The following is a 23,782-nucleotide window of genomic DNA, read 5'->3' as shown; positions in this document are numbered from 1 at the left end:
GGCCTACACCACGTGGGGACACACACACACAAACACACGTGGAGTTAGCTACACAAAGCTAATTCTCTTTTAAGCCACACCCACACAAGGCCTCTCACCCCCCCACACACCTCACCATTTGTATATATTCCATCTGCTATTATCCATTTTTATCTTTGTTATAATAAATTCATTTATTATTGAAACTGTGTGGTTTTTTTTGTGTGTTCCAATAATATACTCGAGGTTGCCCAATCTCCAAAGAATTCAGAAAGGTGCATATAAGTTATGTAATACGGTAAGTGATCATAATAATTTGGAATATACCATAATTTGGCTGTTTGGTAATTTATTATTAAGCACCAAAATTAACGGTATGATTCACTTGAATGATTCAATTTAAACAATTCAAATGAGACTGATTCAATTTAATTATTAACCTTCAAATTTAATATGAGACTGATTTAATGAGATTGATCACTCAATTACCCAAATGCACCCACACTGACAAAACAAGAAAAAGCCAACCTTTCTCCAACCGAGTCATGGATTACAGCTTGAAAGTTCCTACACACTCCAATCACCTCAAAAGCGTATAATTTAAATATGCTTCAGTTGCAGTGTTCTTTTAGCTTCCAGGGTGCCAATAATCGTGGCACGTGTTTTTGTTGAGCATAATTTCTTGATGAGGGATTTGTTTTTCTTTGAATGAATTTATTTCAATTTAAAGTTGTTTTTTTTTAGTGCGAGATGAAGCTAATTCACCAAAAGGTGGATTTTTTTCAAACCCTTTTTACAAATCTTTACAAGAGGTGCCAATAATTATGGAGAGCACTGTACATATACAAGAGGGTTACCTAGGCAATGAGAGCTTGGCCTATGAGCAAATCGCTTTACATCTAGACAGCCCTAGCAACAAACTATCAGCGACAAAGTGATGGGCAACAAGAAAATTGCTTCCTGTGTGTATGCCCCAGAAGAGGTCTTCTCTGTATCTGCTTCCAGAATGTGTATTTATGCAGATCACAAATCTAGTGTGTGATTTTTCAGCCATTTCAGTGTTTTAATATCCATGCTGACACTACCAAAAAATATTGTATTTTTCATATTATTATGGACTATTCATACAACCTACCTATTTCTTCAAAAAAATAGTTTAATAAGTTATTGCGACTTAACACATTAATCCTGTCATCATAAAGTGCAAATTTAGTTTGTAGCCTAAAGAAAAACATGTAAGAAATTGTAATTGCTTGTGTAAGAAAAAGAAAGAAATGCATTTATATTGAATTGCCATGGGGCAGCACAGTGGCACAGCTCCAGGGTCTTCAGTTCAATCCTGAGCTTGGGTTCAAATCAAAGTCCTTCCCACGCCATGTGGCGCATAGGACGGCGCCGATCTCCGTTTCCGTAGCCCTCGGCCTCTCGCCTATTACGTAGCTAGGGTTACAGTGGGGGGCTAGTCCTCTGGTAACCGCGAGAGTTTGACTCCCCACTCGCATCTGTATTGCAGCGTGCCTTGCCAGATGGCAGTAGGTACCATTTTTATGATGGTCTTTGGTATGACTCGACCGCAAGTAGAACTTGCGATCTCCCACTCAAGAGGTGGACACACTAACGGCTAGGCCAACTCACGATTGAGCTTGGGTTACTAATTATGAAATTGTGGAGTTCTGTGATGGACTGACTGATACACACCAGTGCTTGACATTAGCACTTGCCCGATGGCCCGGCGGTGGTTTTTTACGTCTTTCGGGCCAGTTTGGGCCACTAAATTTGGCCAAACAGTGGCCCGGGCGGGCCAGTACGTTTTGATACAAATTAACAAATTTTATTACTCATATTTTACCCAGAATTGTGAAGAAATTGTTCGTAAAAACGCACCTTTTCGATACGAGGTCTTTCATCTTTGTTTTCGTCACACTCCGCTCCGCAGCAGGAGCATGTAGTCTTTGTGCATCTTCGGAGATGTTTGGCACTGTTCGGAAGCGTCATTTTGGCGGGAAAATAGCATCTTGTAGACGAAGACGGTTGCGGCAAGGAGACCATCAAAACGGTGAAATTCAAATAGAAATATGTTCAAACTCCACGCTCCCCAACCTGGCCAAAGGCCAGGTAAACAGTTTAAATACGATCGTGCGTAAATTAACTATCGGGTGTTAACGAACGGCTTCATTTTGAACTCGGCAGCCAATCAGAGCGCACGACGTCACGCTCGGTTTACAACTCGCCAAATATGGCGCCAAATCGTAAAACAGCATTTCAACACACGCGCTTTAGCTTCAGATGGTGTAAAATCGTTCAGACTTTGTATATTAATATCAAAATTTCAGGATACACTGCCAAGAAATATGGCTACATGTGTATCAACTTTTAGTGATTAAAGAATGAAGTATAAATGTTGGTTGCTATGACTGAAATAGAAGAGATAAAATAATGTGGTAAATTAGATCTGATCCCATATATTATATTATTCAAATATCCAAAGATAATGAAATATCTCAAAGTAGCCAAACTAGGTTTACATTAGTTCATTACAACAAATAATAACTATTCTGACCCTCTCTGGTACAACCAGACCATGCTAAGCCCAGTATACCCCCAGTTGCTTGGGTATCTGCTGTTGCTATGGCAATGGTTTATGCAAATGAGCTGAATTTGCAAAAATTTACTACTAGTTCCCCCAAGGGCATATCCTGAAAATTTGGTGTTTATATCTTGTCTTATTAAAAAAAATACAACATTTCACCCCTTTTTGGCTCACCTGAGCATACCTGTTAATTAGCTAATTAACAGATAATTAGGGTTATAAATCACCCCCGAGCAGGTAAGACTTTGCAAAAATCTCACTAGATTATTCCCCAAAATCCACCCTTTCAGGAAATGTATGGTTTGTCAATGATTCTCATGATATTTTATTAATTAAGAAGTAAAACTTCTTCATGGACAATAAAAATGCCCATTTAAATCCAGCATGATGAGGGTTAGTATGCCACCCTCACCTTTCATCCAGACTTGGGACTGGCCTGTGTGTGTCTTGTGGCTATTATATAAAGGTGTATGTAAAAAGTTCATTGTACTTCTATTTCTATAAGCATATCTACAGTGGTGAGAATTCAATATCTACAATGTTGAGAATATATGAGCCAAAGTTGAAACCATGACAAAAAAGGAAAATATGTCTCCATCACACAGGGTGGGTTACAGGCAAAGCTTATTCTATAAACAAGTTAGTTGCATGGTGAGGCAAAACTTAGCTTATAAAACTTATACAAACAATTGTTAATGTAAAACAGTAATCAACAGCATGTGTTAAATGAACAGAGAACAAGAACAAAGGAAATTTTTTAATGTAACTAAGAAATTGATAGAACAAGAAATGCAAACAAAATATAATAAATGTTAACAAAATATGAATAATCTTATTTTCATTAATTTCACCTTAAAATGCACCAGAATGCCCGAATATTAATTGAAAAAATCAAAATTTTCTGGGGGAGGGCCCCCGGACCCCCCTCTTTGTGCAAGCACCTGTGGTGCTTACAGCGGCTGCCTGCAACAGCCGTGGTTCGGGTACCGCGCGCATTCGGGCCACCACATTTTCCATTTGGGCCAGTAACTTTTAAATTCTAGTGGCCCAATGGGCCACCAGTGGTAAATGCTTAATGTCTAGGCCTGCACACCCAGGGTGTATTTTGCCTCATGCCCAGTGTTCACATGAGTGTGATCAGGATAAAGCAGTTACTGAAGATGAATGAATGAATGAATGAATGTGACTGGTGTCCTTCGGTAGTTCCATAAATATTTCATAATTGTTAATTCATGCAATTATTAATGCTTAGATTAATTAAGATATCTTAAATAGCTTGAAGCTGTGATTCTGTGCTTTCACTAATTTCTTCTCTAGTTTCTGCTGAAGGGGTTAGAGGCAGCTGGGAGGTATAGGAAGTCATATAAAATGTTTTCATGACAGTTGCAATTTTCTGAGCAGACAGCAGAGGGCTCTGAGGATTACACACTGCTTCTTTAATGCATGTGTCACTAAGCTGAATCCACTCAAGCAAGACCCAATTGAAGCTTTGCTGCAACTGTGAACTCACTCAGAGAAAAGCCAAGGATACTGGCCTTATTCTGAGAGTACTCCATATAATTACAAAAAATGTTCACAACATGATTAATCTATCATTCAAAAGGCTCACAATATGATTAATCTATTCATTCATTTTAATAATTGGTTATGGAAGCAGTGAGATAAGCACTAGATCATCTTTCCCTTGCCACAGCATCTCCCCCTCGAATTGCACAAGCCCTTGTTTCCGTGCCCGGAGCAGTACTCCCACCAGCTTGTTCGAAATTGAGACATAATGATCAAACAGCGTGCCAAACTCAACTTCTCGTCTCCCATCTTCTCGTCTGTGCCCAAGTTCTCTAATAATCTGGCACAGCTCCGTCACCTCCCTGCCGATGTGGGAGTGAGCTTCCTTCCCTCTGCGCTCAGTGTGAGAACCCTCCGGAGGTCGGCCATAGTCCTCCTGACCCCACTCGGGATGAACGGCCAGCACCTCATCACTAGTGAATGGATTGTGCTTCTGATAATCCTTGTGATCTTCAGACCATTTCTGCCAAGTCTGTGTTAATCCTTTCACTGAAGCTGCTTTGTGTTCAGGGGTTTCTGATTGCCTGGCTGTCTCCATGATGCACTTTATAACATCTCTCTGTTGGATTGACACGCCAGGAGTGCGAGTGCTCAGCTTCGTGTGTCATTTACAGGACACCAAGGAGATCCAACTACAGCAAACCTATAAATATTTTAACAGAAGTACAAACAAGGTTAACCTGCTGTACTTAGTCCTTGTCTTTATAGTTAAGTAGAGGTACACTCCACTCACATTTGCATTTTTTTGGAACAAAATTAGAGTAATGCTTGACACTTGTGTGACAGCACACACACATGATATTACATGGTTGCGCGAAGATATGAAGGTTATCTTCGAGTGGTGAACATACAAGTGAGCGAAGTGAATGAGTGAAAAATATTTATAACACAAGAGAAACTTCATATCTTCATGCCACCATGTAATGTTCTTTATATTCTATGGACTCATCCACAAAAATAAATTTTATATATGCGCGCAAGTTAATCAAAACAATTGTAATTTTGAACCGGTTCGCTATTTTGACAACGCGCGTCCAGTCAGCAGGAAAACACTGGGAGTGACGTCATCAGAGTGAAATATCGAGAATTATTATACATACAGGACATTTTTTCAATGGAATAAAAACACATGTTCTATTCCCTTCCAGCAGATTTCATTCATTTGGTTTGATAGCATGCAATATTGTTAGCATATCGCTTATCCTACCCAATGGAGAATGAGCGTTGAAGATGGTTTATGATATTGCATGGTTGTCAAGACAACATGACGTCACACGTCGGAGACGTAAAACTTCCGCGCTAGTGAGCGACTGGGACAATTTGTAAACAAACATTGCCAGCAGGTTTGCTTCGTTAAATACGGAAGATTTTGAGAGAATTTTGAAAGAGAGGCGTTGAACACCCAAAAGGAATGTGTATGTATAATAATAATAATAATAATAATAATAATAATAATAAGGGCTGACTTTTTTTCGTGGTATAGCATATATTCCATTCAGCTAGCATGATACTAAACTTGTCTTTGACTCGTTCAGTATCATGCTAGCTGAATGGAATATATCCAATATACCACTTAACACCAGCCAGTATTATTTAAATGTCACATAGATCCATGATGCATTTCGTATGAAAAATGCGAGTTTTTCAACACGAAAAGATAAACTTCATATCTTCAAGCTAACATGTGATCTACAGACACATTCACAAAGTACCTAAATTTATCAGAACAATTCATCGATTTCCTCATGAGTAACATATAGAGATTTATGTCACAGTTTTGGTTCTCCATGTCCCAGATGTACAACCCCGATTCCAAAAAAGTTGGGACAAAGTACAAATTGTAAATAAAAACGGAATGCAATGATGTGGAAGTTTCAAAATTCCATATTTTATTCAGAATAGAACATAGATGACATATCAAATGTTTAAACTGAGAAAATGTATCATTTAAAGAGAAAAATTAGGTGATTTTAAATTTCATGACAACAACACATCTCAAAAAAGTTGGGACAAGGCCATGTTTACCACTGTGAGACATCCCCTTTTCTCTTTACAACAGTCTGTAAACATCTGGGGACTGAGGAGACAAGTTGCTCAAGTTTAGGGATAGGAATGTTAACCCATTCTTGTCTAATGTAGGATTCTAGTTGCTCAACTGTCTTAGGTCTTTTTTGTCGTATCTTCCGTTTTATGATGCGCCAAATGTTTTCTATGGGTGAAAGATCTGGACTGCAGGCTGGCCAGTTCAGTACCCGGACCCTTCTTCTACACAGCCATGATGCCGTAATTGATGCAGTATGTGGTTTGGCATTGTCATGTTGGAAAATGCAAGGTCTTCCCTGAAAGAGACGTCGTCTGGATGGGAGCATATGTTGCTCTAGAACCTGGATATACCTTTCAGCATTGATGGTGTCTTTCCAGATGTGTAAGCTGCCCATGCCACACGCACTAATGCAACCCCATACCATCAGAGATGCAGGCTTCTGAACTGAGCGCTGATAACAACTTGGGTCGTCCTTCTCCTCTTTAGTCCGAATGACACGGCGTCCCTGATTTCCATAAAGAACTTCAAATTTTGATTCGTCTGACCACAGAACAGTTTTCCACTTTGCCACAGTCCATTTTAAATGAGCCTTGGCCCAGAGAAGACGTCTGCGCTTCTGGATCATGTTTAGATACGGCTTCTTCTGAGTTTTAGCTGGCAACGGCAGATGGCACGGTGAATTGTGTTCACAGATAATGTTCTCTGGAAATATTCCTGAGCCCATTTTGTGATTTCCAATACAGAAGCATGCCTGTATGTGATGCAGTGCCGTCTAAGGGCCCGAAGATCATGGGCACCCAGTATGGTTTTCCGGCCTTGACCCTTACGCACAGAGATTCTTCCAGATTCTCTGAATCTTTTGATGATATTATGCACTGGAGATGATGATATGTTCAAAATATTTGCAATTTTACACTGTCAAACTCCTTTCTGATATTGCTCCACTATTTGTCGGCGCAGAATTAGGGGGATTGGTGATCCTCTTCCAATCTTTACTCCTGAGAGCCGCTGCCACTCCAAGATGCTCTTTTTTATTGCCAATTGACCTAATGAGTTGCAATTTGGTCCTCCAGCTGTTCCTTTTTTGTACCTTTAACTTTTCCAGCCTCTTCTTGCCCCTGTCCCAACTTTTTTGAGATGTGTTGCTGTCATCTCATCTCATCTCATTATCTCTAGCCGCTTTATCCTTCTACAGGGTCGCAGGCAAGCTGGAGCCTATCCCAGCTGACTATGGGCGAAAGGCGGGGTACACCCTGGACAAGTCGCCAGGTCATCACAGGGCTGACACATAGACACAGACAACCATTCACACTCACATTCACACCTACGGTCAATTTAGAGTCGCCAGTTAACCTAACCTGCATGTCTTTGGACTGTGGGGGAAACCGGAGCACCCGGAGGAAACCCACGCGGACACGGGGAGAACATGCAAACTCCGCACAGAAAGGCCCTCGCCGGCCCCGGGGCTCGAACCCAGGACCTTCTTGCTGTGAGGCGACAGCGCTAACCACTACACCACCGTGCCGCCGTGTTGCTGTCATGAAATTTCAAATGAGCCAATATTTGGCATGAAATTTCAAAATGTCTCACTTTCGACATCTGATATGTTGTCTATGTTCTATTGTGAATACAATACAAGTTTTTGAGATTTGTAAATTATTGCATTCCGTTTTTATTTACAATTTGTACTTTGTCCCAACTTTTTTGGAATCGAGGTTGTAGCTTGTATGGAAAATATGAGTGGTGTATTTCCCAGTAAAACACTTGTGTCCATATGATATGTATGTATATACAGTGCCTTGCAAAAGTATTCATCCCCTTTAGTGTATATCCTGTTTTGTCGCATGACAAGCTGGTATTAAAATGGATTTTGGGGGACTTAGCAACATTTGATTTACACAACATGCCTACCACTTTAAAGGTGCACATTGTTTTTTTCATTGTGATAAACAATAAGATGAAAAAACAGAAATGTGGAATGTGCATAGGTATTCACCCCCCTCAAAGTCAATACTTTGTTGAGCCACCTTTTGCTACAATTATTAGCTTAGCACATCCACACCACCGTTCAAAAGTTTGGGGTCACCCAGACTATTTTGTGTTTTCCATGAAAAGTCACACTTATTTACCACCGTAAGTTGTAAAATGAATAGAAAATATAGTCAAGACATTTTTCTGGCCATTTTGAGCATTTAATCGACCCCACAAATGTGATGCTCCAGAAACTCAATCTGCTCAAAGGAAGGTCAGTTTTATAGCTTCTCTAAAGAGCTCAACTGTTTTCAGCTGTGCTAACATGATTGTACAAGGGTTTTCTAATCATCCATTAGCCTTCTGAGGCAATGAGCAAACACATTGTACCATTAGAACACTGGAGTGAGAGTTGCTGGAAATGGGCCTCTATACACCTATGGAGATATTGCACCAAAAACCAGACATTTGCAGCTAGAATAGTCATTTACCACATTAGCAATGTATAGAGTGGATTTCTGATTAGTTTAAAGTGATCTTCACTGAAAAGAACAGTGCTTTTCTTTAAAAAATAAGGACATTTCAAAGTGACCCCAAACTTTTGAACGGTAGTGTAGCCACTGGGATTTTTGCCCATTCCCCAAGGCAAAACTGCTCTAACTCCTTCAAGTTAGATGTGTTGAAGATTGCTGTACACCAACGCAAGTTATGTCACTGATTCTCAATTGGATTGAGGTCTGGGCTTTGATTAGGCCATTCCAAGACATTTAAATGTTTCCCTTTAAACCACTCCAGTGTAGCTTTAGCAGTATGTTTGGGGTCATTGTGCTGCTGGAACGTGAACCTTCATCCCAGTCTCAAACCTCTGGCCGATTCAAACAGGTTTTCCTCCAGAATTGCCCTGTATTTAGTGCCATCCATACTTCCTTCAGTCCTGACCAGCTTTCCTGTCCCTGCAGATGAAAAACATCCATACAGCGTTATGCTGCCACCACCATGCTTCATTGTAGGGATGGTGTTCTCAAAGTGTTGGGTCTGTGCCACACATGGCATTTCCCATGATGGCCAAAAAGTTAAATTTTTGTCTCATTTGACCAGAGAAACTTCTTCCATGTGTTTGGGGAGTCTGCCACATGCCGTTGAGCAAACTCCAAACGTGTTTTCTTCAGCAATGACTTTTTCTGGCCACTCTTCCATAAAGCCCCACTCTGTGGAGTGTATGGCTTAAAGTGGTCCTATGGACAGATACTCCCATCTCTGCTGTGGATCTTTGCAGCTCCCTCAGTGTTATCTTTGGTGTCTTTGTTGCATCTCTGATTAATGCCCTCCTTGCCCGGTCTGTGAGTTTTGGTGGGCGACCTTCTCTCGTCAGGTTTGTAGTGGTGACGGGGTTTTTTTTTCCATTTTGCTATAATGGATTTAATGGTGCTCCGTGGGATATTCAAAATTTGGGATTTTTTTATAACCCAACCCTGAGTTATACTTCTCCACAACTTTGTCTCTGACCTGTTTGGAGGCTCCTTGGTTCTCATGTTGCTTGCTTAGTAGTGTTGCAGAGTCAGGGTCCTTCCAGAACAGGTTGATTTATACAGACATCATGCGACATTTTGATTGCACACAGGTGGATATTAATCAACTAATTATGTGACTTATGAAGTGAATTGGTTGGAGCAGCTCTTATTTAGGGGTTTCATACGAAAGGGGGTGAATACCTATGCACACTCCAGATTTCTGTTTTTTCATCTTAAAATTATTGTTTGTATCACAATAAAACAACAATTTGCACCTTTAAAAGTTGCAGACATGTTGTGTAAATCAAATGATGCTAACTCTCCAAAAATCCTTTTTTTAATTCCAGCTTGTAATGCGACAAAACAGGACAAACACTTTTGCACAGCACTGTAGTTATTTATATGTACCTAAAATTTTTGCACAGTACAGTAATATATATATATATATATATATATATATATATGGGTCTGTCTCAGAAACTGGGTACTGTGGGGGTACCCCATTAAATATACTCACAGTCAAACTATACGGTTTTAAATGGTGATGTTGGTTTTAATTTGAAATAAAATGATGAAAGAAATAATACAGGTAAAACTAAATCTTTTATGTGAATACTCTATTCAGAATTTGGCAAAATTTCTGCAAATTTGTGGAAAAATGGCGGCTTAATCTGGGACATGATAAATGGTTGACTACATCGCATTCCCTTAAAAGGTTGTAGTCCACTGAAAAGTCTACAGTTATCACTAATTATATTTTAAGTTGTAACTTTATACACCTAAAGACTGGTGCGCTCACAGAATAATCATAACCATAATAAAACATCATGCAAAATATTTGATCACCATCGTAACTCCATTTTCCGCACACCCAAAACCAATACGATCGTGTGTTTTGATCTAAACTGAAAGCCTCAGGGTCAAGGTCACGATCTCACCAAAAGTAGTAACTTAAAATCACTACGCCATATAAAAATTGTTATAAATCTGTGATTTTGTTTTTTTTAAACGAAAGCTGAACGTTAGGTATAGAATATGTTTCTTACAGAATATGTTCAGGGGCTTCAAAGTTTGGGAGAACAGCAGAGTACAAATAATTTACAGCAGGGTGCAAAATGGTAAAAATGTCTGCCAGTGGCAGACAATGTACGCAAAGCGTGCAGGGGGGGTTCAAAGGGGGGTGCGCCCCCCTTTGGGCACGGAAAATGTTATGAAATGCAGTGGCCTCTGGTAACTTTTAACAGTGAAAATAAAGGGTAATCAATACTATTTGGAAACTTGAAATATGAAACCATACCTCAGTCATTTTATCAAATTTCAGAAATATTTGCAAGCAAACACATAAAAAGTAGTCCGATTGAAATCCACATATGGATGATATAATAATTTTAAGTCTGATGTGCACTTTGACTAAGCTAAGGTGACAAGTTTCTCCAGATTCTCTAATACTATTGAAGAATATGGTGAAATCTTGAATACAGATGAAGAACAAAACAACTTCAATTATAATCAAAATGTTTATTTTTTGGCAGTCAATAAACTGTTACATAAAATGCAGCTACATGTACTTCATCAGCTGACTTCATCGTTATTAAAAAACAGCAGCTAGCAGCACTCATTGACAGTCTCAGCATTTCTATTGAAAATAACTTTTATCCAAATCTTATCAACCTAATCATGTAAGGGCCTACTGAATAGAAATTATATAAATCTAGTTATTTAGTGCGGGTTAGGCACAACAAATATTATGATTGTGTGTGTGTATATATATATATGAGAGAGAGAGAGAGAGAGATGCAAGTACGAATTTTTCATGGGGCGGGATGGTTTGGAACAGGTCATCTAAAATTGGGATAACATTTACCCGGGACGGGTATTTGAGGCGGGTCGTCTAGCTTAAGCTTGATTAGCGTTGTTACGCACACAGTTTGTTTTTTCGAGCAGCTGTCAAACGCAGAGTCAACTTTACGATCTGCGATTATAATGTCTTAAGCAGGGCTGAGAAACGGTAGTCTAAGACGTATTTATTTTTCTATATCAACACAATGACAGAATAAATTTGCGTTCAAAACGTACTTACCTTTCCCTCTAGATCTTTTTAGCCACGCATCCAGCATGGAGCCACTTACAACTCTCTTCGTTGCCATTTGTGAGTCACATGATGGTATGAACCATTCACAGTCCATGGAACACTCTAAGCCAATCAGAGTACGGCTTACATATGGCACAAGGGGCAGTAATGGCTGCACTCATGTCGAGGATGTAAACAAAGTTGACGCGGCAACGGACATACATGACATAGTGGATGTAATTTACGTTCACAACTTTTTTTGCAGTCAGAAATATTTAATATTAAATTTTGTGACTCGACTGACAATAGCCGGCGGCATAACAAGCCACAGACGGCGATTTGCTGCCGGTGACCGGCTACTTTTGAGACCGCAGTATGTTACGATGGTAGCTGGTCTTGTATGAATTTCTGAGCTATAAAATGAGTTGTGGTCTATTTTTTACCGTAGCGTGTTATTTGTGTGCGGGGAAGGACACACATTAACAATTTGCATGTGTAGAATGGAATTTTCCACTCCAACAGTTAGAAGTTGATCGTGCTTCCATTTGTGGTCTTTCTGTTACGCGAGTGATCTGTTCGGAGGTTATCACTGAAAAGGTGAGTTGACAGTTTTATTTTGTTTTAGTCTTGCAGTATAAGGCAATAGAATGTTTCTTTTTCATCTTACTTTCATATTTCATAGTGTTTGCGTATTTTTGGCCAATATTTTGCAACCATGGTCAATTTAGATCGAACTTTTGGATGGAATCTACGGCCAGTCATTTTGCCCTGCCTCGCGCTCCGTCCGGTGCGGTAGTGATGTCCCGTTGCTCACGTGCGCAGAGTACAGTCGCTTCAGCCGGTACAGTCACTGTTCTTTTACCAGAGCCATTATTCTCATCTTTCCGGTGTGTTCTTGAGTTTTCCATTGTGTCCTATTTCGCCATATCAAATACCTAAAATGTATCATATTATTCATATTTAAGTGAATAATCAATTCAGTCATCATAACTTGGCATTTTTAACCCAAGCAATCAAAAAGAGAAAATTTATTCAATATTTTCACTCATCTGTGAAGAAGGGGCTTTAATTCTTCATGATGTAGTTATTTTATATGTAAATCAAATCAATTTTACAAAAGCATTTGAATTGTAATAAAAAAAAAAAATTTCCACAGTGGAGGCCAGATAAAGCAAGATGCTATCTTTATTCTTATTAAACATGACAAAAGAAACATTGAGTTTTAGGTAAATGCAAAAAAAAAAAGGAAAATTAAATTTATTTTTTGACCATAATGTCCCAAATGAGAGACCAGTTTCTGAGATGGACCCATATATCATCTCATCTCATTATCTCTAGCCTCTTATCCTGTTCTACAGGGTCGCAGGCAAGCTGGAGCCTATCCCAGCTGACTACGGGCGAAAGGCAGGGTACACCCTGGACAAGTCGCCAGGTCATCACAGGGCTGACACATAGACAACCATTCACACTCACATTCACACCTACGGTCAATTTAGAGTCACCAGTTAACCTAACCTGCATGTCTTTGGACTGTGGGGGAAACCGGAGCACCCGGAGGAAACCCACGCGGACACGGGGAGAACATGCAAACGCCGCACAGAAAGGCCCTCGTTGGCCACGGGGCTCGAACCCGGACCTTCTTGCTGTGAGGCGACAGCGCTAACCACTACTTCACCATGCTGCCCTATACACATACATATATACATATATATTACACTGTGCAAAAATCTTAGGTACATGCAAAGAGTGAATATTTGGTGTGGTGACCCTTTGCTTTAAAAAAGTAAATTTGTAAATGAGCTGTAGGTTTTACTGAGCAGCTTGCAGAAGCAGCCACAGTTCTTCTGTACACTTTGACTCACACACTTGCTTCTTATTTTTCCCCCCTTTCTTTTAAATCTGAAAAGTGTCTCTTACATCACACGCTGCTTTCTCAACTGACATACAAACATTTTTCTGTAACATTTAATTTTATAAATTAATGTTTGGAATCTGAAATGTTTTGTACTGACTCCATAATGTAGAAACCATAAAATACACATCTATAACAAGGTTTCCCTGGGGGACATTTGCACAGAAGGGACACAATTAAGGCACAATATTAGAACTTAATTACAACTACTGCGTTTTTGTTTTTCTCCTGGGTTTATTTACACTGCTTCTACGTTGGGAAACAAACAAGTACTTGTTAAAGATATTTGTGTACTTTCTGAAGTAGGGAATGTATTAGTGCATTTTTTTATCCAATTATGGGCAAAAAGGACATGAGACCCTCCCTGAGACTCTGTACTCCAAAAAATAAAAATAAATAAATAAAAAAGAGTTTTATTGTTCAGAGAGAAGAATATTCAGTGTAAAAGTCTCAGCTGAAACCCAAAAGGTTTTCGTTTTGAGCGAGTTTGTCTTTTACTTGTCGCAGTAAAGTGGAGAGAAAGAAAGATTGCAGGATTATACAACGACCTGTGTCTTTTAGTAAAGAGAGTAAAATCACCTGCTTGTAATCTCTGGCAGTTTCAAAGCCATACAGTATATAAACAGTAACCTACTTACATTCCTCATGTGCTGCATCATAATCTTTTCGCAGTCTGCAAAAAACTGCAGCAGTATAATGAATCCACGAGTATTTCGATCAACACCGAGTACAAATGATAAGTAAAAACAAATAAATTCATCCATACCTTTATCAGACCAAATCCCCAATTTCTCTTCAGTACCACAGTTCCTACCAATCGACAACGCCAGGTAGGAACTGTGTTTGTGAAGGCAGCGTTGCCTGTCGGACTGTTTTGTTCGTTGCACTAAGACATGGCGCTACACTGTGGGAAAGCATGCCGGCAATATTTACTACATTTAGCACACGACAATGTCGACTTCAGATTACCGGTATGTGATACTAAACCTGTAAACACCACAATCTCTTCTTATACTCGATGAAGAAGTTTGATTTTATGATTTCAAAGCGTGGCTTACTGTAAAATCCTGTTAGCAAGCGATAGTTAGGTTGATTAAATATTTTGCATCAGGTGATAATGATAATGAGTTTATTTGGTAAAATAATGTGCAGAATACAAGTATGGTGCACGTTAAAATACATGGATAGCACAATAAAGTGTAAGCACTTATTTCCATTGTGGTCCAAGTGGTAAAAAAAAGGGTGTAAACAACAACAACAATAGCAAAAAGGATGTACAGGAGGTATACAAAATAAAATATGGCATAAGCTAGAAAAACTAGGACATAATAAAATTATTTTGTGATTGCTGATAAAATCGATCAAATTAAAAAAATTCTTGATATTGGATTTAAAACTATGTAAAACATTTATGGACTGTAAATAACTTGGTAGTTGGTTCCAGGCAGTGATCACGGTATACCTAAATGAAGAAGGGCCAAATGACTTTACAGAGGGAACAAAAAGGGACAGGACCTGAACGGGTATTATGGCAGGGATTCCGAACACTTATAGAAGATGTGAGATATCTCAGAGCATTACCATACAACATGTTGTGGATGTGATTTAGTTTTAACTGTTTGACTCAGAGATAGACTGGCAACATGTTGACCTGCTTGAACTCAGTATACCCTATAAGAGTCCTGGGGAAGGCACTAAGTATAAAGCGGATAATTTTATTTTGAGTAACCTGAAGACGATTCGTATAATTCTTGGTAAGGCCAGAGTACCAGGTAGAGCTGGCATAGTCAGAAGTATCAGAATTAAATAATCTATGTAAATATATGAATGTATGTATAATTATTTTGTTTGTTTATTCCTTTGTTTGTGTTAGGAAATAAAATCATTGCTGTCCCTTGTGGGTCGGCAGTGTGTTCCAGCAGAAAACTTCAATGAAAGGGTAAAAACCATCATGACACTTAACAGATGCTTTAACATTTATATTCAGGTTTTATAAGAGCATGAAGTCAATGAGATCATATCACGTTTTAAAATAGATCCAAAAATATATATTAGAAGCTTATGGCTTTCAGGACCCAATTATACAGGAAAAAAACAAGAAGTGCATTGCTGTCAGATCTGTCTACACCCATTTTTATTTGCTTCTGTCTTTGCTTAGCTTTTTACAGCTTTTCTCTTAACAAACCAAAGTGTGATTTCTTTTCCCCTCCTTCAGTCACCCTTTTGGCGCCTGCATGGCCTATCAGAGGATGACGTGAGGAGCGTTATGGCAAGAACAGTTTGTGCCAAGTAGGTGCGAGTGACATTGAGCAGAGAAACTAATCCGAGATTGTTTTCCAGACAAAGAATAAGCATAAGGAATAAATCATGTACTGTATGTTACTACAGCTCAGTGGGTTAGGTTTTGTGATTTGTGATAGGAAAGTTTAGTTAAAATACAAGGACTGCCAGAAAGGCTTATTATCCTCAACTATTTATCTGTATCCCTGGACCATTCCACATCACTTGTAGTTTGCTTTAAATAAAAGTGACTGCCAAATGATTAAATGGAAATGTAAGAGTTGGTGTCGCTATACTATGGAAGTCTTGAGTGGAGCTGGAGTGTTGCTGTACATCTTTAAATACACATTTAGGTCTGCATTTGAGCTTTGGGGTTACGGAAAAACAGTGTCCGAGCTGAAGTCGTCAGTACTGGAGTATCCCACAGAGCATATGGTGTGTCAGTTGCTTGGTTGTTCAAATTATCCATTTATTGTTTTGTACAAATTTCTTCTCACTAACTTTTATGCATTTTTTGCACATAGACTCCTTTTCTACAACATGAGTCAACATACAAGATTAATGTCTACACTTTCAACAAGACATTATTGTTCAAAGACAGAATAGAGAAGATAGATGTAAGTATCATCTTATTGCAAAGTTCTTCAGTTTCTTAATACTTATAAGACTGAATACCCATAGCACATAACTTTAAATGAAATACACGGCAATGTGCTAATGTACAAATGTTGAAAATACATTTTAGCTAAATATAATGTCTCCACTGTCTCTCTTGTTTTCTAGGTCAGTTTATTTTGTTAAGTATTAATAGGACAGAAAATTAACCACCTGTTTTCCAACAGGCCTTAGACTTTCTCCCTTTTCAAGGTAAAGTCAATCTGAAGGATCCCGATCACACTTTCTGTTTATTAGAAGACTATGGACTGGATCCTAATGACATTCCTGATGAGCCTTTCTGCATTTATTTTGGACGATTTGTAAGTGAGCATTTAAGGCATTAAGACTTTTTCGACAGTTATATACTTTAATTTGTCTTTTCTTTAAATGTTTTCATCATTAATTGCTTCAGCAATTGGCACCAAGGCACATTTATATTTTGAATATGTAACCAAGCCCTGATGGTTGTAAGCAAAACAGCAAAACTAATTTTAGGCTTTAATGGATCAGTTTAATTTCATATGTTGTATGATATTATTGAAAAGAGGTGGGTTTTGGCTTAATTAGTGCAACCCATCTTTACCTTAAATTATTTCTTGTAGTAAAGCAGTACTTGGTGTTTTTAAAGGCTTGAGTGATACCTTGCTTAAGGTTTTAACTCGTAATTTCTCCCAGATTGCAGACGGGCAGAGGGAACTAATCCGCTCTCACAGTGTAAAGAAGAGACACTTCATTGGGAACACCAGCATGGACGCAGGCCTTTCTTTTATAATGGCCAACCAGGGCAAAGTAAAAGCTCATGATCTGGTGTATGATCCTTTTGTTGGAACAGGTGAGATAAAACACACTCTAAAGTCCAGCTGTAAGTGATGCTGTGATGTGTAGGTCAGGCTTATTTTTACATTGTGTGTACAAGTGTGTATGCAATGTGCGGATGACACAGAAGTACAGACAGAGTGACTGTGGTCTGGGCCATTTTGCATACACCTAAATGGTTTATTTATTGTAAATTTATAACTGAAGTTCTGCACATCATTTGTACAACATCTTTTTTTTTCAGCACCAACAGAAATGAAATATTGTCATGACTCATTTAGTCATCATAAAGCTGTTTTCTATCCAAAAAGAAACAAAAATGGACGATCACTTTGAAATGACAGTCAAAATATATTTTCCAGGGACTTATTTATTTATTTATTTATTTATTGCATAAATACGATGCCCAATGCCTTTGGCTTCTCTACATCTAAAATAAAGGTTACCGCTAATGTTGAGGCTACTTTTCATTCACAAAGATCCTTATTTTGTAGCCTTTGAGGAGGAAGTTCATGACTCACTAACAGTAAAAAAAAAAATAGCAAAAATAAAACAAAATTAAATTTACTTAAAGGAGAACTGAAGTCATTTTTAAACTTGCTTTATTTCTTAACGTGTTATTCAATTACGTTTTCGGTTTCAGTAACCTTGTATCGTGACTCGTATTGGCAACTAATTGCAATAAAATATTATACTTATCGGTCTATTTGGTTTTTAGCCATGTTGAATTTAGTTCGTTTGGTTCACGGCAGGCGTCGCTTATCTGCGCGATCTTCACGAGACTTGTGAGAGACTTCGAAACGTGAAGTGTCAGCCAGGTGTTGGTGCCGCCATTTTGAAAACTGTTTTCCAAACGAAATATTGCACAAAAATGAGTTTAAATGACAATTACTGCCTACTTTTTTCAAACTTTCCTGATTGCCATCAAAACAAACAAAACTTCCGGCTTGATTACATCAGCATTCGAAAGAGGGCGCGCGCGTCTTTTGACATTGTTGGCAGATGTTGGTCACTTCGATTTCCACTGTACATTTTACTTCCGTCCTATGAAGTCTCGCACAGGTCTCGGTGAATCTCGTTTACGGCCATTGCTTTGACATATGGACTGATATATTACAGAGCATATTTCAAACACTCATAACTTGCTATGGCAGTGACAAAATAGCTATCAAAAATGCATTCCTATATTTAATAAAATGAGAAATAGAATTTTGATAATTTGAAAATTGAAAATTTTACACAATTTTTTCCTGCTTCACTATAACCCAGTTCAAGAGACTGTCATGCATCACGTGGTGAACTTTCCCCGTTCACGCAAGGCATTGTGGGATACAAATTTGAAACAGGAGAGAAAAATAGAGGACGTGAGTGTGCGAATGAAACGTGAAAGACCGAATACAGTAACAAAAGCAAGAAGAAAAGACGTTATGTTGTGAAGGAAAGGAAACGCAGGACCAAACTAATAGATATCGGCGGTCAGCGAGCACCTCGGTGTGATCAGCTGTTCATTTAGCGACAGAATGATGTAACTGTCAGTGCACGGTCAAGGTAAACCTGTAGATGGCAGTAATGCAACACTGTGGATGCCAGCTGCTGTAAAACCCAAAAGAAGAAGAAGCAGGTAAACCTGCGCATGCGCACACGGACTTCCTCTGTCTGCTTGACTGCGTGAAGCGAGCGATTTCATGCACATTATTTGCTCGGGAATCTCCTCAAATTAAATAACTTCCCAGCCACAGAACGGCCTGATATTTTTTTTTTTTGAGATGTTACAGAAATAAACATATGGCCAAATTTCAGAGGGAACTAAATTTCACTGATTTTTTGAAATTGAAAGTCCGTCTACTTTTAAGATTTAATTACAGTTTACTTTTCTATCATTACAAAAAGGAAACAAATATATCCTTGGTCAAATAATAATAATAAAATAATAATGATTATAATTAAACATTGTCAATCGGCTCCAACAGCTAAAGGTACACATTTTCTACAAACTTTCATTTTGAAGCACACATGCATGCCTTGAAAACATGGCCAGTGTATCTACTGGCATGTTTTTTGGGTATTTAGAGGAATCATGAGAACTGAGGAAACCCACGGTGACATGAGAAGAACATGCACTCAGGTTTGAACCAGTGACTCTGCAACTGCGAGGCCGCTGCACCATAGCGCCACCTTCTGTGGGTCTTGTTTGAATTGACTATTGAATAAATTACAGCGGGCGGCACGGTGGTGTAGTGGTTAGCGCTGTCACCTCACAGCAAGAAGGTCCGGGTTCGAGCCCCGTGGCCGACGGGGGCCTTTCTGTGCGGAGTTTGCATGTTCTCCCCGTGTCTGCGTGGGTTTCCTCCGGGTGCTCCGGTTTCCCCCACAGTCCACAGACATGCAGGTTAGGTTAACTGGTGACTCTAAATTGACCGTAGGTGTGAATGTGAGTGTGAATGGTTGTCTGTGTCTATGTGTCAGCCCTGTGATGACCTGGCGACTTGTCCAGGGTGTACCCCGCCTTTCGCCCGTAGTCAGCTAGGATAGGCTCCAGCTTGCCTGCGACCCTGTAGAACAGGGTAAAGCGGCTAGAGATAATGAGATGAGATGAGATAAATTACAGCACAAAATGTCTTAGATTTTACTATTAAATTCAGAAGTCTTTGATTGAAATTTGAACAGACGAATCAGTTTCCTGGAAAGGCAGGCTGCAAAACACAATTTACAGGAAATCTCTACAAAATGGAGGTGTGAACCTCAGGTGTCAACACATTATGATACAAGTATAATTAATAAGGCAATGATTCAATAGTTGATGATGTTTCTAAATGCATTTCGGTTTGATGTAGTAGCCTCTGATCGATTTGTGACCAACTTTGTTCAGAACATGGGGTAGGCCTAATGTTAATTCATGAATGATGATGTATAGAAGGACTATTGTAAAAGAGATGGCGGTTTTAGATAATAATCTATATATATGATTATATATGATTGTTGCATCATTTAATTTCAACCGTCGCCTTTGAAATTGCTGCATCGATCCAAATAATTAGATCCTGACACTCCTACTACCAACTAATGTCAAGTTATTAATGGAAATGTAAGAGGATACATTCATGGTTAAAAGGGATTGAGTTTGCATGGTCAAGGAGAATGACCATCATTTATAGCTTTATCTGGAGCTTATGTTGTTTTAGGGTGGAATGTAACTTTAACCACATCTAACACTTCTGAGGTTTGTTCTCCTTTCTGTGTGGGTGTAGCGTGCCATAGTGCCTGTGCTTTTGCCAAGCGTGTGCTGTTGTGCCAATCATTCTCTAAGAGAAGTGTGAGATCTGCTGGCCAGATGTGCTAATTTCCTACCAGCTTCAGTGGAAGACCTGGGCATGTCTGGACAGAGCTCTCTATGCAAACTTTAGATCTGCACTGTTAAAGCATTAACGAGGACATTTCTGGATTAAAAAATGTCAAATTAAATTGCTAAACTTTTCTTGTTCTTTCTGCATTTTGTTTTTGTTTCTATCTTCTCTAGGTAGTCTTCTTGTAGCATGCTCACACTTTGGAGCTTATGTGTGTGGAACAGACATTGATTATAACACTATACATGGAGTAGGTAATTGAGAAGATCTGTTATTTTTTTGGAGCATACAATGTCTTGCAAAAGTATTCATCCCCCTTGGTGTTTGTCCTGTTTTGTCGCATTACAAGCTGGAATTAAAATGGACTTTTGGAGGGTTAGCACCATTTGAGTTACACAACATGCCTACCACTTTAAAGACAAAAATTGTTGTTTTATTGAGACACAAACAATAATTAAAATGAAAAAACAGAAATCTGGAGTGTGCATAGGTATTCACCCCCTTTCGTATGAAACCCCTAAATAAGAGCTGGTCCAACCAATTCACTTCATAAGTCACATAATTAGTTGATTAATATCCACCTGTGTGCAATCAAAGTGTCACATGATGTCTGTATAAATCAACCTGTTCTGGAAGGACCCTGACTCTGCAACACTACTAAGCAAGCAACATGAGAACCAAGGAGCCTCCAAACAGGTCAGAGACAAAGTTGTGGAGAAGTATAGATCAGGGTTGGGTTATAAAAATGTATCTCAAACGTTGAATATCCCAGGGAGCGCCATTAAAGCCGTTATAGCAAAATGGAAAGAATATGTCACCACTACAAACCTAACAAGAGAAGGTCACCCACCAAAATGCAAAGACCGGGCAAGGAGGGCATTAATCAGAGATGCAACAAAGACACCAAAGAGAACACTGAAGGAGCTGCAAAGATGCCTAGCAGAGATGGGAGTATCTGTCCATAGGACCACTTTAAGCCGTACACTCCACAGAGCAGGGCTTTATGGGAGAGTGGACTGACAAAAACTCATCGCTTAAGAAAACACATTTGGAGCTTGCCCAACACACATGGAAGAAGATTCTCTGGTCAAATGAGACAAAAATTGATCTTTTTGGCCATCATGGGAAATGCCATGTGTGGCGCAAACCCAACACCCTAAGAACACCATTCCTACAGTGAAGCATGGTGGTGGCAGTATCATGCTGTGGGGATATTTTTCATCTGCAGGGACAGGAAAGCTGGTCAGGACTGAAGGAAAGATGGATGGCACTAAATGCAGGGCAATTCTGGAAGAAAACCTGTTTGAGTTGGCCAGAGGTTTGAGACTGGGATGAAGGTTCATGTTCCAGCAGGACAATGACCCTAAACATACTGCTAAAGCTACACTGGAGTGGTTTAAAGGAAAACATTTAAATGTCTTGGAATGGCCTAATCAAAGCCCAGACCTCAATCCAATTGAGAATCTGTGACATAACTTGAAGATTGCTGTACACCAACACAATCTATCTAACTTGGAGTTGGAGCAGTTTTGCCTTGAGGAATTAGTAAAAATCCCAGTGACTAGATGTGCCAAACTTATAGAGACATACCCCAAGAGACTTGCAGCTGTAATTGCAGCAAAAGGTGGCTCTACAAAGTATTGACTTTGGGTTTTTTTTTTTCTTTTTTTTTTTGGTGGGGGGTGTGAATACCTATGCACACTCCAGATTTCTGTTTTTTTTTTAATCTTAATTATTGTTTGTGTCACAATAAAACAATAATTTTCACCTTTAAAGTGGTAGGCATGTTGTGTAAATCAAATGGTGCTAACCCTCCAAAATCCTTTTTAATTCCAGGTTGTAATGTGACAAAACAGGACAAACACAAAGGGGGATAAATACTTTTGCAAGACACTGTACATGCTGTGCTTATTAAATCTTATTTGGTTTCTGACAAATGTAACAGTAATGAAGCAACATGCAGCCATCTATTGGTGTATGTCTGGTTTACAGGGAAAGCCAGCAGAAAGAATCAGAAATGGAGAGGTCCAGATGAGAACATCCGAGCGAACCTGCGCCAGTATGGGACGGAGTGCTTTTATGTGGATGTCATGGTGTCTGATGCCTCGAAACCTGTATGGAGGAAAGGGGCACTGTTTGACGCCATTATTACAGACCGTATGTTTCTGCTGAAGGATTTCACACCCTTTCTCAGCACACCTGCTTCATTTTATTGCTCGACTTTTATTGCATTTTTAAATTAATGCCCCAGTTTTTGTCATATGCAAAACCAAGATCAAATATTTCATTTTCCTATACATCACATAAAAATCACATTTTATGTGATTTTTAAAATCCTGTTGTTTCCCCCACTTTTGCCAGGAACAAGTAGCAATTTAATCATACTGCAAATGTGTACATCATTTTGTAAATAACACAAATGAATCCAGATTGTTCAGGTTTTTCAGTTGGCTATTGCAGTTAATTACTGTATGTCAGATAGCTCGCTTATACATCTGAACTGTGAATTACTAGCTTTGAAGTTTATGCTGCTTTCACTTGTCTGTAGTTCAGTGATGGGTTTCCCAAAAGCCTCTTAACGCTTAGAGCATCTTAACAAGGAGAGAGAGTGTTCATTGTGCTGCTCACTCTCCCATTTAACAATGATCTTTGTGCTACGATGCTTTTGGGAAACTCAGTTCAGTTCTTCATCTCATCTCATTATCTCTAGCCGCTTTATCCTGTTCTACAGGGTTGCAGGCAAGCTGGAGCCTATCCCAGCTGACTACGGGCGAAAGGCGGGGTACACCCTGGACAAGTCGCCAGGTCGTCACGGGGCTGACACATAGACACAGACAACCATTCACACTCACATTCACACCTACGGTCAATTTAGAGTCACCAGTTAACCTAACCTGCATGTCTTTGGACTGTGGGGGAAACCGGAGCACCCGGAGGAAACCCACGCGGACACGGGGAGAACATGCAAACTCCGCACAGAAAGGCCCTCGCCGGCCACGGGGCTCGAACCCGGACCTTCTTGCTGTGAGGCGACAGCACTA

General features: G+C 39.3%; 2 protein-coding genes across 5 annotated transcripts in view; one reads left to right on the top strand and one right to left on the bottom strand.

Moving 5' to 3' along the window:
• Window positions 1-3,528: 3,528 nt before the first annotated feature.
• si:dkey-29b11.3 (actin-binding Rho-activating protein-like) lies at window positions 3,529-14,450 on the bottom strand. The gene is made up of 2 exons (XM_060920658.1): window positions 14,411-14,450; window positions 3,529-4,778 (listed from the first exon to the last, which is right to left on the bottom strand). Exon 2 carries the CDS (start codon window positions 4,671-4,673, stop codon window positions 4,215-4,217), a length of 459 nt encoding a protein of 152 aa, XP_060776641.1. The 5' UTR covers window positions 4,674-4,778; window positions 14,411-14,450; the 3' UTR covers window positions 3,529-4,214.
• An 86-nt stretch (window positions 14,451-14,536) lies between these two features.
• Window positions 14,537-23,782, top strand: part of trmt11 (tRNA methyltransferase 11 homolog) — a 48,427-nt gene continuing 39,181 nt past the window's right edge. For 3 of the 4 annotated variants that reach the window (XM_060920663.1, XM_060920662.1, XM_060920661.1), the window contains exons 1-9: window positions 14,537-14,615; window positions 15,518-15,583; window positions 15,860-15,933; window positions 16,278-16,359; window positions 16,449-16,541; window positions 16,767-16,901; window positions 17,257-17,413; window positions 20,915-20,995; window positions 22,734-22,898. In XM_060920663.1, the coding sequence (XP_060776646.1) occupies window positions 14,538-14,615; window positions 15,518-15,583; window positions 15,860-15,933; window positions 16,278-16,359; window positions 16,449-16,541; window positions 16,767-16,901; window positions 17,257-17,413; window positions 20,915-20,995; window positions 22,734-22,898 (931 nt within the window). In that variant the 5' untranslated portion in view covers window position 14,537. Of the gene's footprint in view, window positions 14,616-15,517; window positions 15,584-15,859; window positions 15,934-16,277; window positions 16,360-16,448; window positions 16,542-16,766; window positions 16,902-17,256; window positions 17,414-20,914; window positions 20,996-22,733; window positions 22,899-23,782 lie in introns of those variants that run through there. The other variant, XM_060920664.1, reaches the window with a different exon arrangement.

Source organism: Neoarius graeffei, chromosome 5 (genome assembly GCF_027579695.1).
Source record: "Neoarius graeffei isolate fNeoGra1 chromosome 5, fNeoGra1.pri, whole genome shotgun sequence".
Classification (NCBI taxonomy): Eukaryota; Metazoa; Chordata; class Actinopteri; order Siluriformes; family Ariidae; genus Neoarius; species Neoarius graeffei.
This window is presented reverse-complemented; position numbering and strand designations above follow the sequence as displayed.